Source organism: Geotrypetes seraphini, chromosome 2 (assembly GCF_902459505.1).
Source record: "Geotrypetes seraphini chromosome 2, aGeoSer1.1, whole genome shotgun sequence".
In the NCBI taxonomy this organism is placed as follows: Eukaryota; Metazoa; Chordata; class Amphibia; order Gymnophiona; family Dermophiidae; genus Geotrypetes; species Geotrypetes seraphini.
This window is the reverse complement of record NC_047085.1, coordinates 1,877,034-1,892,023: the sequence shown is the minus strand read 5'-3', so window position 1 is coordinate 1,892,023 and position 14,990 is coordinate 1,877,034. Positions and strand designations below refer to the sequence as shown.

The following is a 14,990-nucleotide window of genomic DNA, read 5'->3' as shown; positions in this document are numbered from 1 at the left end:
ATTGATTTTTTTTGTGAAATATCATTATTTTTATTTAAAAAAATCACACTTCTGGCTTATGGACAGTGTGGCAAGTGAATCTTCTCGTCAATCTAGCAACGACGCTAATGAATGAATGTCGGAACCAGTTTGTTTACATAAAGGCAGTATCATATGGAATCCGTACATATCAAATTTAGAACTGTAGACTATCCCAATCAAAATTTATAGGATTTTAAAGTTATGGGACAAATATGTCCCTTGGTCCTGAAAGGGTTAATTGCATCTACTCAGAAGCCAGCCAATCCCAATTTAGTTCCTTTGCAGGTGTGCCTTGACATGATCAATGCCTTGCTTTCAGAGAACAAATTAGTATTGAATCCACATAAAAGTTGGGCTGTGGGTGACAGGTACCTCACGTTTACCCATAGTCTCTCCTTCCTTGCATTACACATCTATTCAGCTAGTGGACACCATGAAGTATTTAAGAGTCAATATTGATATTGCCCTAATGTTTTACCCTCAGATTGCCTCAGCAGTTACATAAGAACATAAGAATAGCCTTACTGGGTCAGACCAATGGTCCATCAAACCCATCCTTATGGTGGGCAATCCAGGTCACTAGTACCTGGCCAAAACCCAAGGTGTAGCAATATTCCATGCTACCAATCCAGGGCAAGCAGTGGCTTCCCTCGTGTCTTTCTCAATAACAAGACTATGGACTTTTCCTCCAGGAACTTGTCCAAACCTTTCTTAAAACTAGCTACACTATCCGCTCTTACCACATCCTCTGGCAATGCGTACCAGAGATTAACTATTCTCTGAGTGAAAAAATATTTTCTCCTATTATATTTCCCTGTAACTTCATTGAGTGTCCCCTAGTCTTTGTAATTTTTGATGGAGTGAAAAATCGATCCACTTGTACCCATTCTACTTCACTCAGGATTTTGAAGACTTCAATCATATCTATCTGCTGTCTCTTTCCCAAGCTGAAGAGCCCTAACCATTTTAGTCTTTCCTCATACGAGAGGAGTTCAATCCCCTTTACTATCTTGGTCGCTCTTCTTTGAACCTTTTCTAATGCCTCTAAATCTTTCTTGAGATAAGGAAACCAGAAATGAATGCAATATTCCAGGTGAGGCCGCACCATGGAATGATACAGAGGCATTATAACATTGTTTGTCTTGTTAACCATCCCTTTTTAAATAATTCCTAGCATCTTCTTTATTTTTATTAATTGCATCAAATTTACTCCATTCATCCCTACACTGATACTCCAAGTTGTGCCTTTCTTCTCTAGTAGCTTCCAAACTTGACTACTGCAATATCATCTGTACTGGTCCTCCTTCCTCAGTACTTAAGAAACTATAGACAATTCAAAACACTGCAATTAGATTTCTCACTAATGTCTGTCATTTCAATTTACACTCTGGACTCCCTTATTACTTAGCCAACATTCTTGACACTATGTCCCTACGTTCTTCCTCTGCTCACCAACTGACGGTTCCATTGGTTTATATGTCAAAACTAGCATCTACTTGGCATTCTGCCTTTTTTTTTTTTTTGGGGGGGGGGGGGAGCTGTTCCAACACTATGGAATTCTCTTCTTACTGAAATCTGTATTGAACTCTCTTATCCAAAGTTTTGCACTTTTCTGAAAGCCCACTTATTCCGCCAGGTGTTTCCAGAGATGTAGCACTGGCGGTGATCCTTGGCTATTGATCTAATATTTGTGCATCGCTCATACCTATTCAGGCTCAAGGCAACTTTAAAAAGAGGAGAGAGGATGGAGAGGGAGGGAGGAGGATAGGTAGGAGGGGAGAGATAGGAGGGGGGAGTGGGGGTGGGAGGGGAAGGGGAGGAGAGGATGAAGGAGATTAAGTGTCAAACAGATGGGTTTTCAGTTTTCTTCGAAAGATGATGTGGTAAGGTTCAGTTCTGGTCATTTCTGTAAGGCCATTCCAAGTTTTTACTCCTAGAAAGGTAAGCATGGAGTGGAAAACTTGTTTGTAGTGAAGATCTTTTGTGGATGGGAGATTTAGTAGCATCCGGTTGAGGGTTCTGCGAGAAGACCATGCCATTGAGAAGAGCTGGATGAGTGTGGCTGCAGAGTTTCCATAAAGTATGTGGTGAATGATTCAAGATATGTTGAATGTTATTCGTAATGGGATGGGTAGCCAGTGCAATTGTTTGATGAAGGTTGTGACTGAGTTGTATTTTCTCAGGTTGAAGATTAGTCTTACGGCAGTGTTTTGGATGAGTTGCATTTTGTAGATTAGGGCAGTGTTGATTCCCATGTAGATGGAGTTGCAGTAGTCCAGTTCTGGTAGTATCATCAGTTGTAAGATTAAGGCAAAGAGGTGTTGGGGAAAGTACAGTCTGATTAGTCTTAGTTGTCTCAGGGTGAAGAGGGATTTCTTTAGGAGACTAGATATTTGAGGTTCCATGGCTACAAGACTGGTTAATTAATCGATTGATTGCTTGACTTTTTCTCTCTTTTACTCTTCTGGAAATGGAGTTCTTTTCCTTCTGTTTATTATGTAAACCACTTTGATGGTTAAGTAAAGGGTGGTGTATAAGCCTTATTAAACATTAATATGCATAGACAATTTGAAAGATTTTTTTTATCCATTTAACAATAAATCTAGTATACTTGCATTCACACTTTCATATGTAAGTTATAATACATCTCTCTGTGTAGCTGTTTTTTCTTCTTTTGCTATGTCCCATATAATTAATATGTGGACATAGAGGGGTAGATATTTATAGTGATTTAATGGCCAAGAGAAGTTCCTGGCTGTTGAAATCACTGGGTCATGGCTAACAAGCAATATTCAGTGCTGCTTAATACTGCCATTAAATGACCAACTCCTCACCAGAGAGGTTAAGGATGGGTCGGAGGTAGAGATCTGGTGGTGGTAACAGCTCTAGCCAGTTAGCAGTGATATTCAGACTCTTGCCAACTAGGTAAGTGCATTAATTTAGGACAGGACAAAGGCTGATTTTCGGCTGGTGTCTGGTTAAAAACTCACAAAATATCTAACAGTTCTCCCTCATTATCCCACTTTGCACCCCTGCACCCCCCCAAAGGGGATAGAAAGCTGCCCGGCTGTACTTAAAAAAGTCTCTGTGGTCTGCGGGGAAATCAGGCAGGTGCAATGCCTACTTACTCCTGCTGTACTGCATTTCAAAATGGCTGCCATGACCTCTAGTGCTACATACTTCATGGCAGCTATTTTGGAACTTAGGCAGGGATTGATAGGAAGTAGGCATAGCTTCTACTCAATTTTCCCTTAGACCAGTGGTTCCCAACCCTGTCGTGGAGGACCACCAGGCCAGTCGGGTTTTCAAGACAGTCCAAATGAATATGCATGAGAGAGATCTGCATGTAATGGAGGTGCCAGGCATGCAAATCTGCTCCATGCATATTCATTAGGGCTATCTTGAAAACCCGACTGGCCTGGTGGTCCTCCAGGACAGGGTTGGGAATCACTGCCTTAGACTACCAGGGACCTCTCCAGGTAAACCTGAGGGAGGGGCTGGGGCAGTCTTTTCTTTTCTTCGGGCTATGGGTGTTTTTTGAATACCAGGGGGTGGGAGGGGAGATCGAAATGGGGGTGGTCTGCCTGGATTTGGCTTTTTTTTTTAAAGTGGGGTCCTGGCTGATATTCAGTATATTATGCATGTCCTGGCTGGATATTGGACTGGACCTGCAGAAGAAGCAGCAGCTACCACCACTGTATTAGCCCTGGATATTCAGTGTGGTTGCCTGAATATGGCCTAGTACTGGATATCTGGGACTAATTCTGCCCATGGTGGTTAGTGCTGCTATAGCCTGAATATTGACCAGATAGGTATTTATATGGAGAAAAGTTCAACATAGCTGAATGCATAAGTCCTTTTTTGAAATCTGTTTTGAGTATTTCTGGGATAAGCAGCATAACATCTGTTTTATCCTTTAGGGATTCTGCCAAGTAGCTGGACTTGGATCGGCCACTGCTGGAAACGGAATACTGGGCTTGATGGATCTTTGGTCCTTCCCAGTATGGCAATACTTATCTCTCTGTGCTACTAGGTTGTTCCCCTTCACAACTTCCATTTTTTGTGGAGAGGATCTGAAGAATTAACAATCCACCGTGGGGGCTCCTTACAAACGCAGGTGAGAGCTTCCATCTGCATTAAGCCTGTGTCATGTACTTCAAGAGAAAATGTCAGCAGTAGAAAGTCAATGAAGTCAGAGAGGGGCAAGAAAGCTATCAGAGAGAGAGGGTGAGTGTGTTTCACATATATGCAAAGGTTTTGGACTGACCCAAGAAGCCCAGTTGTGCACTGTCAACCATAAATTCTATGCTGTAAACTTCCAATGGTTTTGCATCCTGAAAGACAGCAAGCACAGCATTTTGTTATTGTTCTTTAACACTCAAAAGTTAAAGATGCCATTTGCTCTAAGAATACAATAGACCAGTTATCCTTTCTAGGGCTCCAAAGTATTCTTATCTTCCAGCCTTCCGCATCATGCTGGCAACACTTATTCCAGTAAGTAAGGAAAGGATCAGATCTGTTGATTCTTTAGCACTATAGATCTAGCAACCATAGATTACTGCAAAATTACTCCCACTATCAAAGGCTTTTACTATAAGTCACAAACCAGAAGACTTAGAATTGAACCAGAACCCACCGGGCTATGGATGACTCCCTGCTCTAGTAGACACCAACTTTTTATTTAGTGCACTTTGTTCCACTGACAAAGAGGGGGAATAAAGCTTGGGGTACCTGGGTGGGGAGGAGAGGGTTTAGAACCCAGGACCCATTATCCACTGTACAGGGATGAGCCAGGAGATACTCCAAGCTATGGACTAGATGCTGAGGAGGGATCAAATGCCCTTACCCTCTACTAAAGTCTGTGGACTGAATCCTAGCAGCAAAGCTGATAGTCTTAATTTCAAAAGTGCAGGGCACAGCCTGTGCTATGGGGAGCTAGGCCTTGGACCTGCTGCACCAGCCCTACCAAGCTATCATGGTGCTAGAGGACGCAAAACAGTGGAGAATTCCAGGGGGTACCAGACCTTACATCAGTGAAATCACTGGGAAAGTCCAGTATCTCTACCTCCATATGCTGGTGTGACCTGGTGTAACAGGGAAAATAAGGAAGCAGCCAGTTATGCACGGTAAATAAATATCTTCCCTTCCTATCAGTACATGCGTGGGGGGACTGACTCATGCACTGACAGAAAGGTAGAGATACAAAAATAATAAAAAATACTGGATTACTCAACTTCCTGCACCTTACTCCCATCTTCACTTTGCAAAAATGCTCTGGGAACCAAGTGAGCCTGTCTCCTGTCCTCCAAGCCACCCCTAATGTCTTATGTGGTCCACCCTCAGAGCCTCCACTTCCAACCCCACAAAATAAACTCTGTGGCCCAAGGGCCTGACAACTCCCCCAGGTCTCTATTCTCCAAAGAAAGCCCTGGTAGCAGAAGGGGTCTCCCACCCACTTCCAAAAGCTGGAAGATAGGAAAACCCCCTTTTGCTCCTGCCTCTGGAGCTGCCATCTTGCGTAATGGCAACATCTGAAAGTGGGTCCTGTACACTGCTAGGGGTCAGTGTTCATTCTTTCTTTAATTAATTTGACATCTTTCCTGTTGTCCCCAAAGAGCTCAGAACGGGTTACTAGTTAAACATACAGAATTTCAGTACAAGATTATATCCTAACTCGGTACATACTAGGGGTCTGATATTAATATACATAATGTACAGTTTACTGGTTACGATTTGCTATAGTTATCCTTACAGTACAAGTTTAATCCTAATTTGACACATATGGACAGTTTACAGATTAGATTTGCCATAGTTAAAGTGCAAGATTTAACAATGTAAGTTTTCCTTACTGGCTCTGGTACCAATATACATTTCTTTGTAGTCCATGGGTCAAAGGCAAGTGAAGAGGTATGTTTTTATTACTTTTCTAAAATTGAGGAGTCCTTCAAGGGATCTGATCTGTGGGGGCGGTCGATTCCAGTAGCTTGGTATGAGGGAGTAGACACCTACGGAGGAAGTTTAGCCGTCATATATCCTGGTGCCATGTCATGCAAGGGTTTGAACACTAGCATCAGGCCTTTGAAGGCACAACGTATGGCTATGGGCAACCAGTGAGCTGACGCTAGAGCCTGGGAGACAGGGATCAAAGGGATCCGATGCTTCCTTATTGGGTAGGCTGACCCCTAGTGGTGTGTTTTACAGTTGAAGACAATTTAGAAGACTCTTCTATATAGAAAGGTCCTCAACTATAGACTTGTGAATTTCATAGAAAGACTTGTCACCAAGATGGACATTAAACCATAGACTTTTATGGCTTTTTATTATTTGCACTAATAAAATAACTGTTGGGTTGATTTTATAACATCTCATTTGTCTCTTTTTGTTTGGCTGCATTGTTGCATTTTGAGGCAAATCTCTTCTTTCTCCTTCTATTTTGCTTGATTTCCACAGCTGAAGTACACATGTAGGAAGATATTTTATAAACTATGTGTTTACTTTGAGACTCCACCCATTCTCCCTCAAACTCCACTCCTGAATGCACCTACATAGGAGCATATGCCTATTTGTCTCCAAGCTTACTTTATATGGGTAGATTTATAAAAGCCTTCTTGGATTGTGCAGGAAAAAATCCGTTACAGAATTACCCCTGCCAAATTCAAGCAGCAAGTACAGCTGCCTGGAGCAGATTTAAGTGTGCACCAGCTCAGGCTTTCGAGTTGTTTGGTTGTAATTCTTTTGATTACACATATGAACTGGACCTGTCTGGTCCTTTTCCAGATTATTAGACCTACTCTGTCCTGTTTTGTGTTCCTCTGTTTCTTGGTTTTGGCTTGAGTTAAATGTGCGCTTGGACTTCCCTTTCCTCCTTATCTTTCTTTGATGTATCTTTTTCAGCAACTAGGTGGACCATCAGTTTTAATAATGATCAATTTTTATATGATAGGCTTCAAAAAGGCACCTTTTGGGACCTCTCAGATAGGTGAACTTTCATAAATTCAGTCTTATACATACAGTGGCTCTGTAAAGGTTTTCACACCCTTGCCCACTTTTCATTCTGTTGTTGTAAAACAGAGAATTCAAAATGTATTAGAAAAGATGGGTTTGTGAAACAAGAAAGAAGGCTGATTACCCGGCTGACGAGGGACAGGGTCTTGCTTTCCTCCTGATAACGCAGCAGTGAGATGCTCTTCATGACATCTGCTGCTAGGATAAAATTTTTGATGCTGATCATCTGGTGAATATAGAGCTGGGTATCAATAAAGGCCATGCCAGTCAGGTCATTGTCCTTCAGACTCCAGAGGAAGATCTGCAATGAAGAGAGTAAACACCAGTGATGCAGGACCCCTCAGAGAGACATCCCGCATCAAGAACAGGCCCCACCATTACTTTCCAACCTCCTTCCTCTACCTATAGACATATCCACACATATAGCCCTACCCTCCACACAGATACATTTATAGAATCAGTCTCCTCCTTGCAGACATGCCCACAGCCCCTCCCCCTGCCATGTTCAGAGACACACCCACTAGTACAGTCCTCCTCTGCTATGCTTGCAGATTCATCCATAGCTTCTGCCTTACACACCACCACATACCACTTTTTTTTACATATTCAATATCAGTCTGTAGTTATGGGCTTTTACTGCTATGACATTATTTTATACCAGTCAAGATGTGTTCTATAATGGTACTGTGTAAAAAAAGTGATATTGTTTCTGTTGCACTGACTTAGCACTTAATCAAAAGACATGTTAATTTAAGAGGAAAGTGTATTGATTTTGTTCACATATGGTTGATTCTCTGTCACTTTTCTTTTAGGGGCTGATTCTAAAAGGGAGCCTAACTTCATTGGCAAAATATCCTTAATAGCCTTAATAATTCAGAAAGAAAATGTAATCGGGTGATAGGCACCTCTTGCATGGTCCTTAGTGGTGCCTAACACCTAAGTGGGCATTTCCATGGGCAGAGCGTGACTTCAGTGCTGCAAAGCGTGATGCTCCAACAACTCGGGCGTCTGAAATGTAGGCCTTTAGAACCTTCACCTATATTTCAGGCGCCTATGTTTTTACCCAGGTGCTGCTAGCCACAATTCTGTAAACAGTGCCAAAGTGACAACTAGCTGGCACCGTTTCTAGAATCAGCCCCTAAGTCTAGAGAAACATTTTTTTGCAGATATTCCCTTTTCCTACATATGTGAGTCCTCTCATTGTATGTGCCACCTATTTTCATGTCCAAAGATAATGGTGTGAATGATTTATGTTTTTAGCTTTTGCCCCTGATGAAGCCATAAAGGCAAAACGTAGCCATGCTGGGTTGTGTGTTAGAATCAACTGCATTTCTCTTCAGTTTGATCTGGTTCCAATTTCTATAGTGCTACTAGACATACATTACAGGTACAAGATCCTTTATCTGAAATCCTAAGGATCAGGCATATTTCGGAGCTTTTCAGATTTTGGAATGGTAATGTTAAGTCAGAATATGACACGCAATAAGACCATAAACTTGCCACCCTGAGTGGATTTTTCCAGCCCTCTGACATAAATTGCACAGAGAATAGGAGAAACACACGCACTTGCGTTGGTTTCAATGTGTGTCATGATGGGAGAAATTGACTACTTCCAATTCACATCAGATTTCAATTAGAGTTTTTTGGTTTTCAGAATTTTGGATAAAAGATCTTGCGTCCACCAACCAAGATGTTACCTTCTGTCCGATGGCTGACACCAAGTAGCCATTGCAGTTGCACAAAGCTGTCACCGGCCCCTTTTGCTCTTTTTCATAGAGCAATTTGAATTTATTCTTGGTCAGAGGCTGACCAGGTTCTGGAACCACTTCAATGACATCCATAATAAGGATCTGTGGAAGCAAAACAGGAGGAGCAGGGTGGCGACACAAGTAAGGTGGGGTAGAGGGGGATGAGGGGAAGGGAAAACAGTGGGAGAATATGAATAAGAAAGTAATTCCTGCAATCCACCCTTTACCTTGTGCACTGACTCCCTCCTTCCCCTCTAATGAAATTAATCCAAAAGATAGGAACAGTATCCTCTCCTCCCTCAGCAGTAGGAATCCCTTCATCATGAATACCGAACCCCAACACCACTACCATGTACTCTTACTGCAAAACACTGCTCCTTTGCAATTAAGGCAAAAGCAGTGTTGGAGGTACTGAGTTCCACAGTAAAAACAAAGAAACACGAGGGCAAATAAAGGCCAAATGACCCATCCAGTATCTCCTCCTCTCCAGGTAGGCTAAGGCTCTTAACTCTTGCATTGTCATAGAGCTTTATGGTTATAGAAACATGAGGGCAGATAAAGGCCAAGTGGCTCATCCAGTCTGCCCACCTGCAGCATCCACTATCTCCACCTCCTCCTTAAATTCAGACACAGACTCTGTCTTTACCACCTCTACTGGGAGACACTTCCACACACTTGCCTCCCTTTCTGTAAAAAAGTATTTCCTTAGATTTCTCCTGAGCCTCTCACCTCTAGTCATCCTATGTCCTCTTTCCGCAGCTTCCTTTCAAATGAAAGAGACACACCTTGTGTATTTATGCTATATAGGTAAATGTTTCTATCATATCTCCCCCTCTCCCGCCTTTCCTCCAAAGTATACTGTCAGCATAGCTATCGCTAGCAATCAGCATTTTCAGTTGGCATAGCTAATGTCAGCAAAGGCCTATGGGAAATTATATCAATCTGACTTTGGCATGTGAATGCAGATAGACCCTGAGGGCAGGGAGACTGTTTTAAGTTGCCCTGATTAAATCATGATTAGCTAAAAGGTGTTAATGTGTTAATGTCTTATTAAGAGGGTGCTTAGGACAATGGGTCCAGGTGCACAGATAACTAAAGTTAATCAGAAACTATTGTCAGAGACAGACTGGAAATACATATATGACTACAGCCTATTTTTCTCCTGTCTACGAAGGAGGGGGGAGATTTAACTTCTATTGAAGCTCAATAGATTCTGTTTTTTAGAATAAGTTTCCAAACTATAAAAGCCCCCTCGCAGCATCACCCCCCTCTCTTCTCTTGGCTCTTGGCACTCTGGTCCTCTCTTGAGCTCTCTCTTTCTCTGTCTATCCTTCTCTTTATCTATGAACACGAAGCTTGGACCATCACCCCATCCCCCTTTTCTCTCTCTCTGCCTTTCCCTGGAACTTCAGGCTTCTATGTCTCTCTTTTCCTCTGAACTCTGTAAGGCAGGGAAACTGCATTGCTCTCTCATTAATTGTAATGCTTATAAATATTGCTTTTCTGTAAGCCTATTTCTATAATATATTCTTTATGCAATCACCTCTGGCTGTGCCTTTTTGATTCTACTTCCTGGTGAATCTTCAGTGAGGGAACTGAACCTGGGACCTGGCGTGTGTAAGGGCGCCTCTCAAGTGACCCCACCAACCATATATTGTGGGGGCCACTAACAATCCTTACATTTTGGGGGCTTGTCTCGGTTCTTCCTGATGATTTCATCTGGGTAAGTAGAATTCAATTTTATTTTTTCTTGTAGGCATGCACTGTGCAATATGATTATTAGCTGCCTAAGACAAGGTGAGAGATGGTATTTTCCCCTCAAAAGACTTTGTGCAGTATAGACAAGAGTGAGATAGAAATCAAAAGACCTTGGAAAACCCTTAGATTGACTGTACTTTAGACTGGATGACACTGGTGAAAAGTTTCAGTAATATTTTGGGGTTTTATACTTGGTGAGATTTTATTTATCAATAGACTTTGTATTCTAGTGGGAGTCTCGATCCTGAGGCATGTGGACAGCCACATAGCAGGAGGAAGAGAGGATCGGCTGGTGACCTGCCTCCCAGGAGCAAGAACCAAGGACATCGTGGACAAAATTGGGAAGATCCTGGAAGGAACGGAGACGGAAGAGACCGCAGTAATGATCCACATCGAGACGAATGATGTCAGCAGGAGAAACTACAGAAGAAGCACGCTGATAGAACAGTTCAGGATTCTGGGAAGGAAGCTGAAGATGAGGACCCAGAAGATAGCGTTCTCGGAGATCCTACTAGTACCGAGGGCAGATGTGAAAAAGCAGTAGATGGTGTGAGGAAGAAGGGTTCCACTTCGTGAGGAACTGGACAACGTTTTGGGGCAAGACCAAGCTCTACAGGAAAGATGGACTGCACCTGAGCGCGGCGGGAACAAGACTTCTAGCAAACAACATCAAGAGAGGAATAGAACAGGCTTTAAACTAAGAGGAAGGGGAAAGCCAACAGTCGACCTAGTGTCGACGATTCGGAAGAAGGTATCCCATGAAGATACTAAGGGGAAAAAAGGCTGGGAAGAAACAAGGGACGAATTACAGGACTCAACTAACCCAGAAGAGGAGGTTAGAAAGATTGTAGCAAAAGAGAAGACACTAAAGACCGAAGCACAGGGAAAGGAAATGAAGACAACAAATGCCAGGATCTAAATTGCATATATACTAATGCAAGGAGCCTAAGAAACAAAATGGGGGAACTAGAAGCCGTGGCTAATGCAGAGGACATAGACATCGTTGGAATCTCTGAAACATGGTGGAATGAGGAAAGCAAATGGGATACAGCGCTGCCGGGGTATAAGCTCTATCGCCAGGACAGGTCAGGACAGAAAGGAGGTGGAATAGCCCTATACATAAAAGAAAGCATACAATCGACAAGAATAAATACAGCGGAGACGACCAACAAGCTGGAATCGCTATGGGTTAAAATACCGGATAGGAAAGGACATGAAATAAAGATGGGCCTATACTATCGTCCACCCGGGCAAACCGGAGATATCGATAAAGAAATGGAAGCTGAGATGAAGCGAGAATGCAAAAGCGGTTACACAGTTGTTATGGGAGACTTCAACTACCCCGGGATAGACTGGAGTCTTGGAAGCTCAAGATGCGCTAGGGAGACAGAATTCCTGGAGGCTACACAAGATTGCTTCATGGAGCAGCTTGTTAGAGAACCGACAAGAGGAAATGCCACTCTGGATCTAATCCTAAATGGGTTAATGGGACCTGCAAAGGAAGTGGAAGTAGTGGGACCATTGGGAAACAGCGATCATAATATGATCAAGTTCAAGGTTGAAGTAGGAATATCGAAAGGAAAGAGAACCATAGCGACAACTTTCAACTTCAGGAAAGGAAACTACGAAGCAATGAGGGAAATGGTAAGGAAGAAACTTAGGAACACTTCCAAGAAATGCCAAACGGTGGAACATGCCTGGTCTTTTTTCAAGGACACGGTGACTCGTGGCTCGTTATGGGACGATATTGAAATGGATGTCAGAAGCATGATAGTGCAGTATTTTTGTAGCGCCAGTTTTTCGTATGATTCTGGGTAATTCTAGTTAGACAAACATCTGTGTTAGTTAAGGACCGCGCCCAAATAGAAGTGTACGAAAAATAGGTGAATAAAACATTTAAATATAATGTAGCTAAGGCCAGAAGAAAAAACACACTAAAGATTAATATAAGGAAAAGAATGGTGTTTTCTTGTGTACTTTGCTGTTGAGCTAAATCATGGTGGAAATCATGATTACATGGAGTCCAGTTTAGGTTCTTTACTATAACTGTCCTGTCTTAGGTCACCATCTTGTGTCAGTGAAAAGTTTCTGTTCTTTGTTCAGCTTCCCGCCTTTAGCCTCGTGGTTCTAATTGATAACAGATGTGCTTAGGCCAGTAGGATTAGACTCCATATTCCAAACTGAGATATAAAATGTATGAAGTATGAATGGCCAAGATATGAATGAAATTATGAATGTTTGGGGCCCATGAATGTGATATGTGGTGATATAAATGGTTTATAAGAAGAAACACTAAGGAAAAATCCTGAGCATAACATCTGGAAGTAATTAGAGTCAGTCTCAAGAATAGGAAGAAGGGGGGCATTGGAAGCCCACGCTTCAGGAAGAGGAGAGGGGGATTTAACCCCCCCCTTTTTCTCCAGAGTAAGCTTTCTGTGTAAGGCCATGCAATTTGAATCTGTCAGCTTAGGAGTTTTTTTTCCTTTAAGACTCAGAACTTGTCAGTATGGAAGGGCTGAGAATTTATCAGCACCATGTTAATAATTATAGATTCTCTTGAATGTTATAATGTTAATTCAGAAATCAAAAGTAATTTTCTGAAAACTTTGTATAACTTTTAAACATGGAGGAATGTTTCTTTGTCTAAACTTTGAGACCACCCACAGAAATGTTATTGGTCGTCACACTTGATGATGTCACTAAACCAAAAGTTATATATGGACATGTAACTGCTAAAAAACTTTAGAATTGTTAGGAGCAAGGCCAGCGTTTTGGCTTCTGTAATAATTCTCTGATGCAAAAGATACTCAATTGATTTGCTAATAAAATTAATTGCGTACTCTTATGATCTAATATTGATATCTAATAAAAAATAAGATTTTGGATTTTATGAAAATATTTTGCATCATTATTTTTTTCCATTTTCATTTTACAACCCTAGAAAGCTATAAGTACGCATGTGCGCAATTAAATGGCACCCCAGATGGGACTGGAGCGTACTATGCATTTCTAGGTTTCATTTTTTGAACCTTTGGGTTTCTTTTGGAAGTGCAACATAAGGTATGTCTGTTCTTTGCTTAACAGACTGGGGGGCCCTTTTGTTTTGAAGCTAAGTTATATTTTAGGAATTAATGCTTTGTATATAGGCATAGTATTTGGGGATATTGTATTATATGTTTAGTTTGTTAAGATTTGGGGGTATAGAGAAAAATTGTATCTTCATTATAATTTATGACTTTATTTCTGCTGTCTCTCTCTGGCCAGATTTTACTTTCTTTCTCTCTGTTTCTTTTTCTCTCGGGGTTTACAGCTGTCCTGTTACAGTGTGTTTTGTAAATACCTCCTGGGGTTTGTTTTGAAGTGTTTGCGTATGTTATATCCTGATCATAAAGATATGAACAGGGTGATTGCACACAAATTTAAAGTAGGAATGGATATTTATGAGGTTAAAGAGGAACAAAAGAAAGAAAAAAAATCCCTTGCAGTGCTGGCATTTTTCCATCTGGCTTTTAAACTGAGCAGTGCCTGTCTGAAAGAAGAAAAAAATTAAGTTAGAAGTGCCCTGTAGAGAGCAGGTCTCCTCTGTGAACGTAAGTTTTTGCTTGTCTGATAACAGAAGTTACTGAGTTTGAAGAAAAAATATATATTCTCCGGCTGTGTGTCTAAGCTTTGTCTTTGAACTAACGCCTTTCTCTCTGTGAAAAAGAAAACTGTCTGTTTTAATCTGACTTTGAAAAGTTTCCCTCACCCGTCTCTTTGTTTGAAAAAACGGGCTAAGGGCACCCCCTCCTTCTTTGTCTCCCTCTGCATTTTCAGTGCCTATCTGAAGTAACTACTTTGAAAAGAAAAAAGAAATTGTGTTTCTCAGCTTTATCTTTCTAAACTCCAGTTTCTGTCTCTCTCTGTCTTTTTTGCTCTGCCCTAACTTTTTCTCTTGTCTCTGGAAAAAGAAAAGAAAAGTTAATGGTATCTTACAAGAAGTCCTCTCGCTCTATGCTGTTCCTTTGTTTGAAAGAGCGGGCTGCAAATGAGGGATTTTCACCCCCACCTTTTTCCTCCCTCTATGCCTTCCACAGAGCTATCACGTGAGCTAGAAGGCAAGGCGGGCTTTTTTGAGCTTCTCCTTTGTTCATTACCAGGAAGAGGGGAAGGGGGAGGAAAGAGGGGGAGGGAATGGAGCAGCAATGGAGTTCCTTTGTCTTAGGGCTACAGATTTTCCAACAGGTATTTGCTTATATACTAGTCAGTTAACAAATTTGATTCTTCTTTTTTGAGAAGTCTCGGAGCAAGTCTGTTTGCATATTAAAAGGGTTTATTGAGAACTGGTAGTTTAGCAAGACATGAGAATCCTATGTATCCGTGGCTTAAATTTGTTTCCGATGTAGTAGAAAAAAGAAAAGCTTATGTAGTGTGAATATCAGGATTCAATGTGGTCTCTCTCTGATAAAACTTTACCAG

The 14,990-nt window shown here is 41.6% G+C and overlaps 1 protein-coding gene across 1 annotated transcript in view; it reads right to left on the bottom strand.

Moving 5' to 3' along the window:
- The window catches only part of CPSF1 (cleavage and polyadenylation specific factor 1), a 406,695-nt gene that overhangs the window by 36,016 nt on the left and 355,689 nt on the right, over positions 1-14,990 (bottom strand). The window contains exons 31-33 of the mRNA XM_033933046.1: positions 8,724-8,876; positions 7,151-7,327; positions 4,289-4,355 (exon numbers count right to left, since the gene is read on the bottom strand). Of these exons, the coding sequence (XP_033788937.1) occupies positions 4,289-4,355; positions 7,151-7,327; positions 8,724-8,876 (397 nt within the window). The remainder of the gene's footprint in view (positions 1-4,288; positions 4,356-7,150; positions 7,328-8,723; positions 8,877-14,990) is intronic.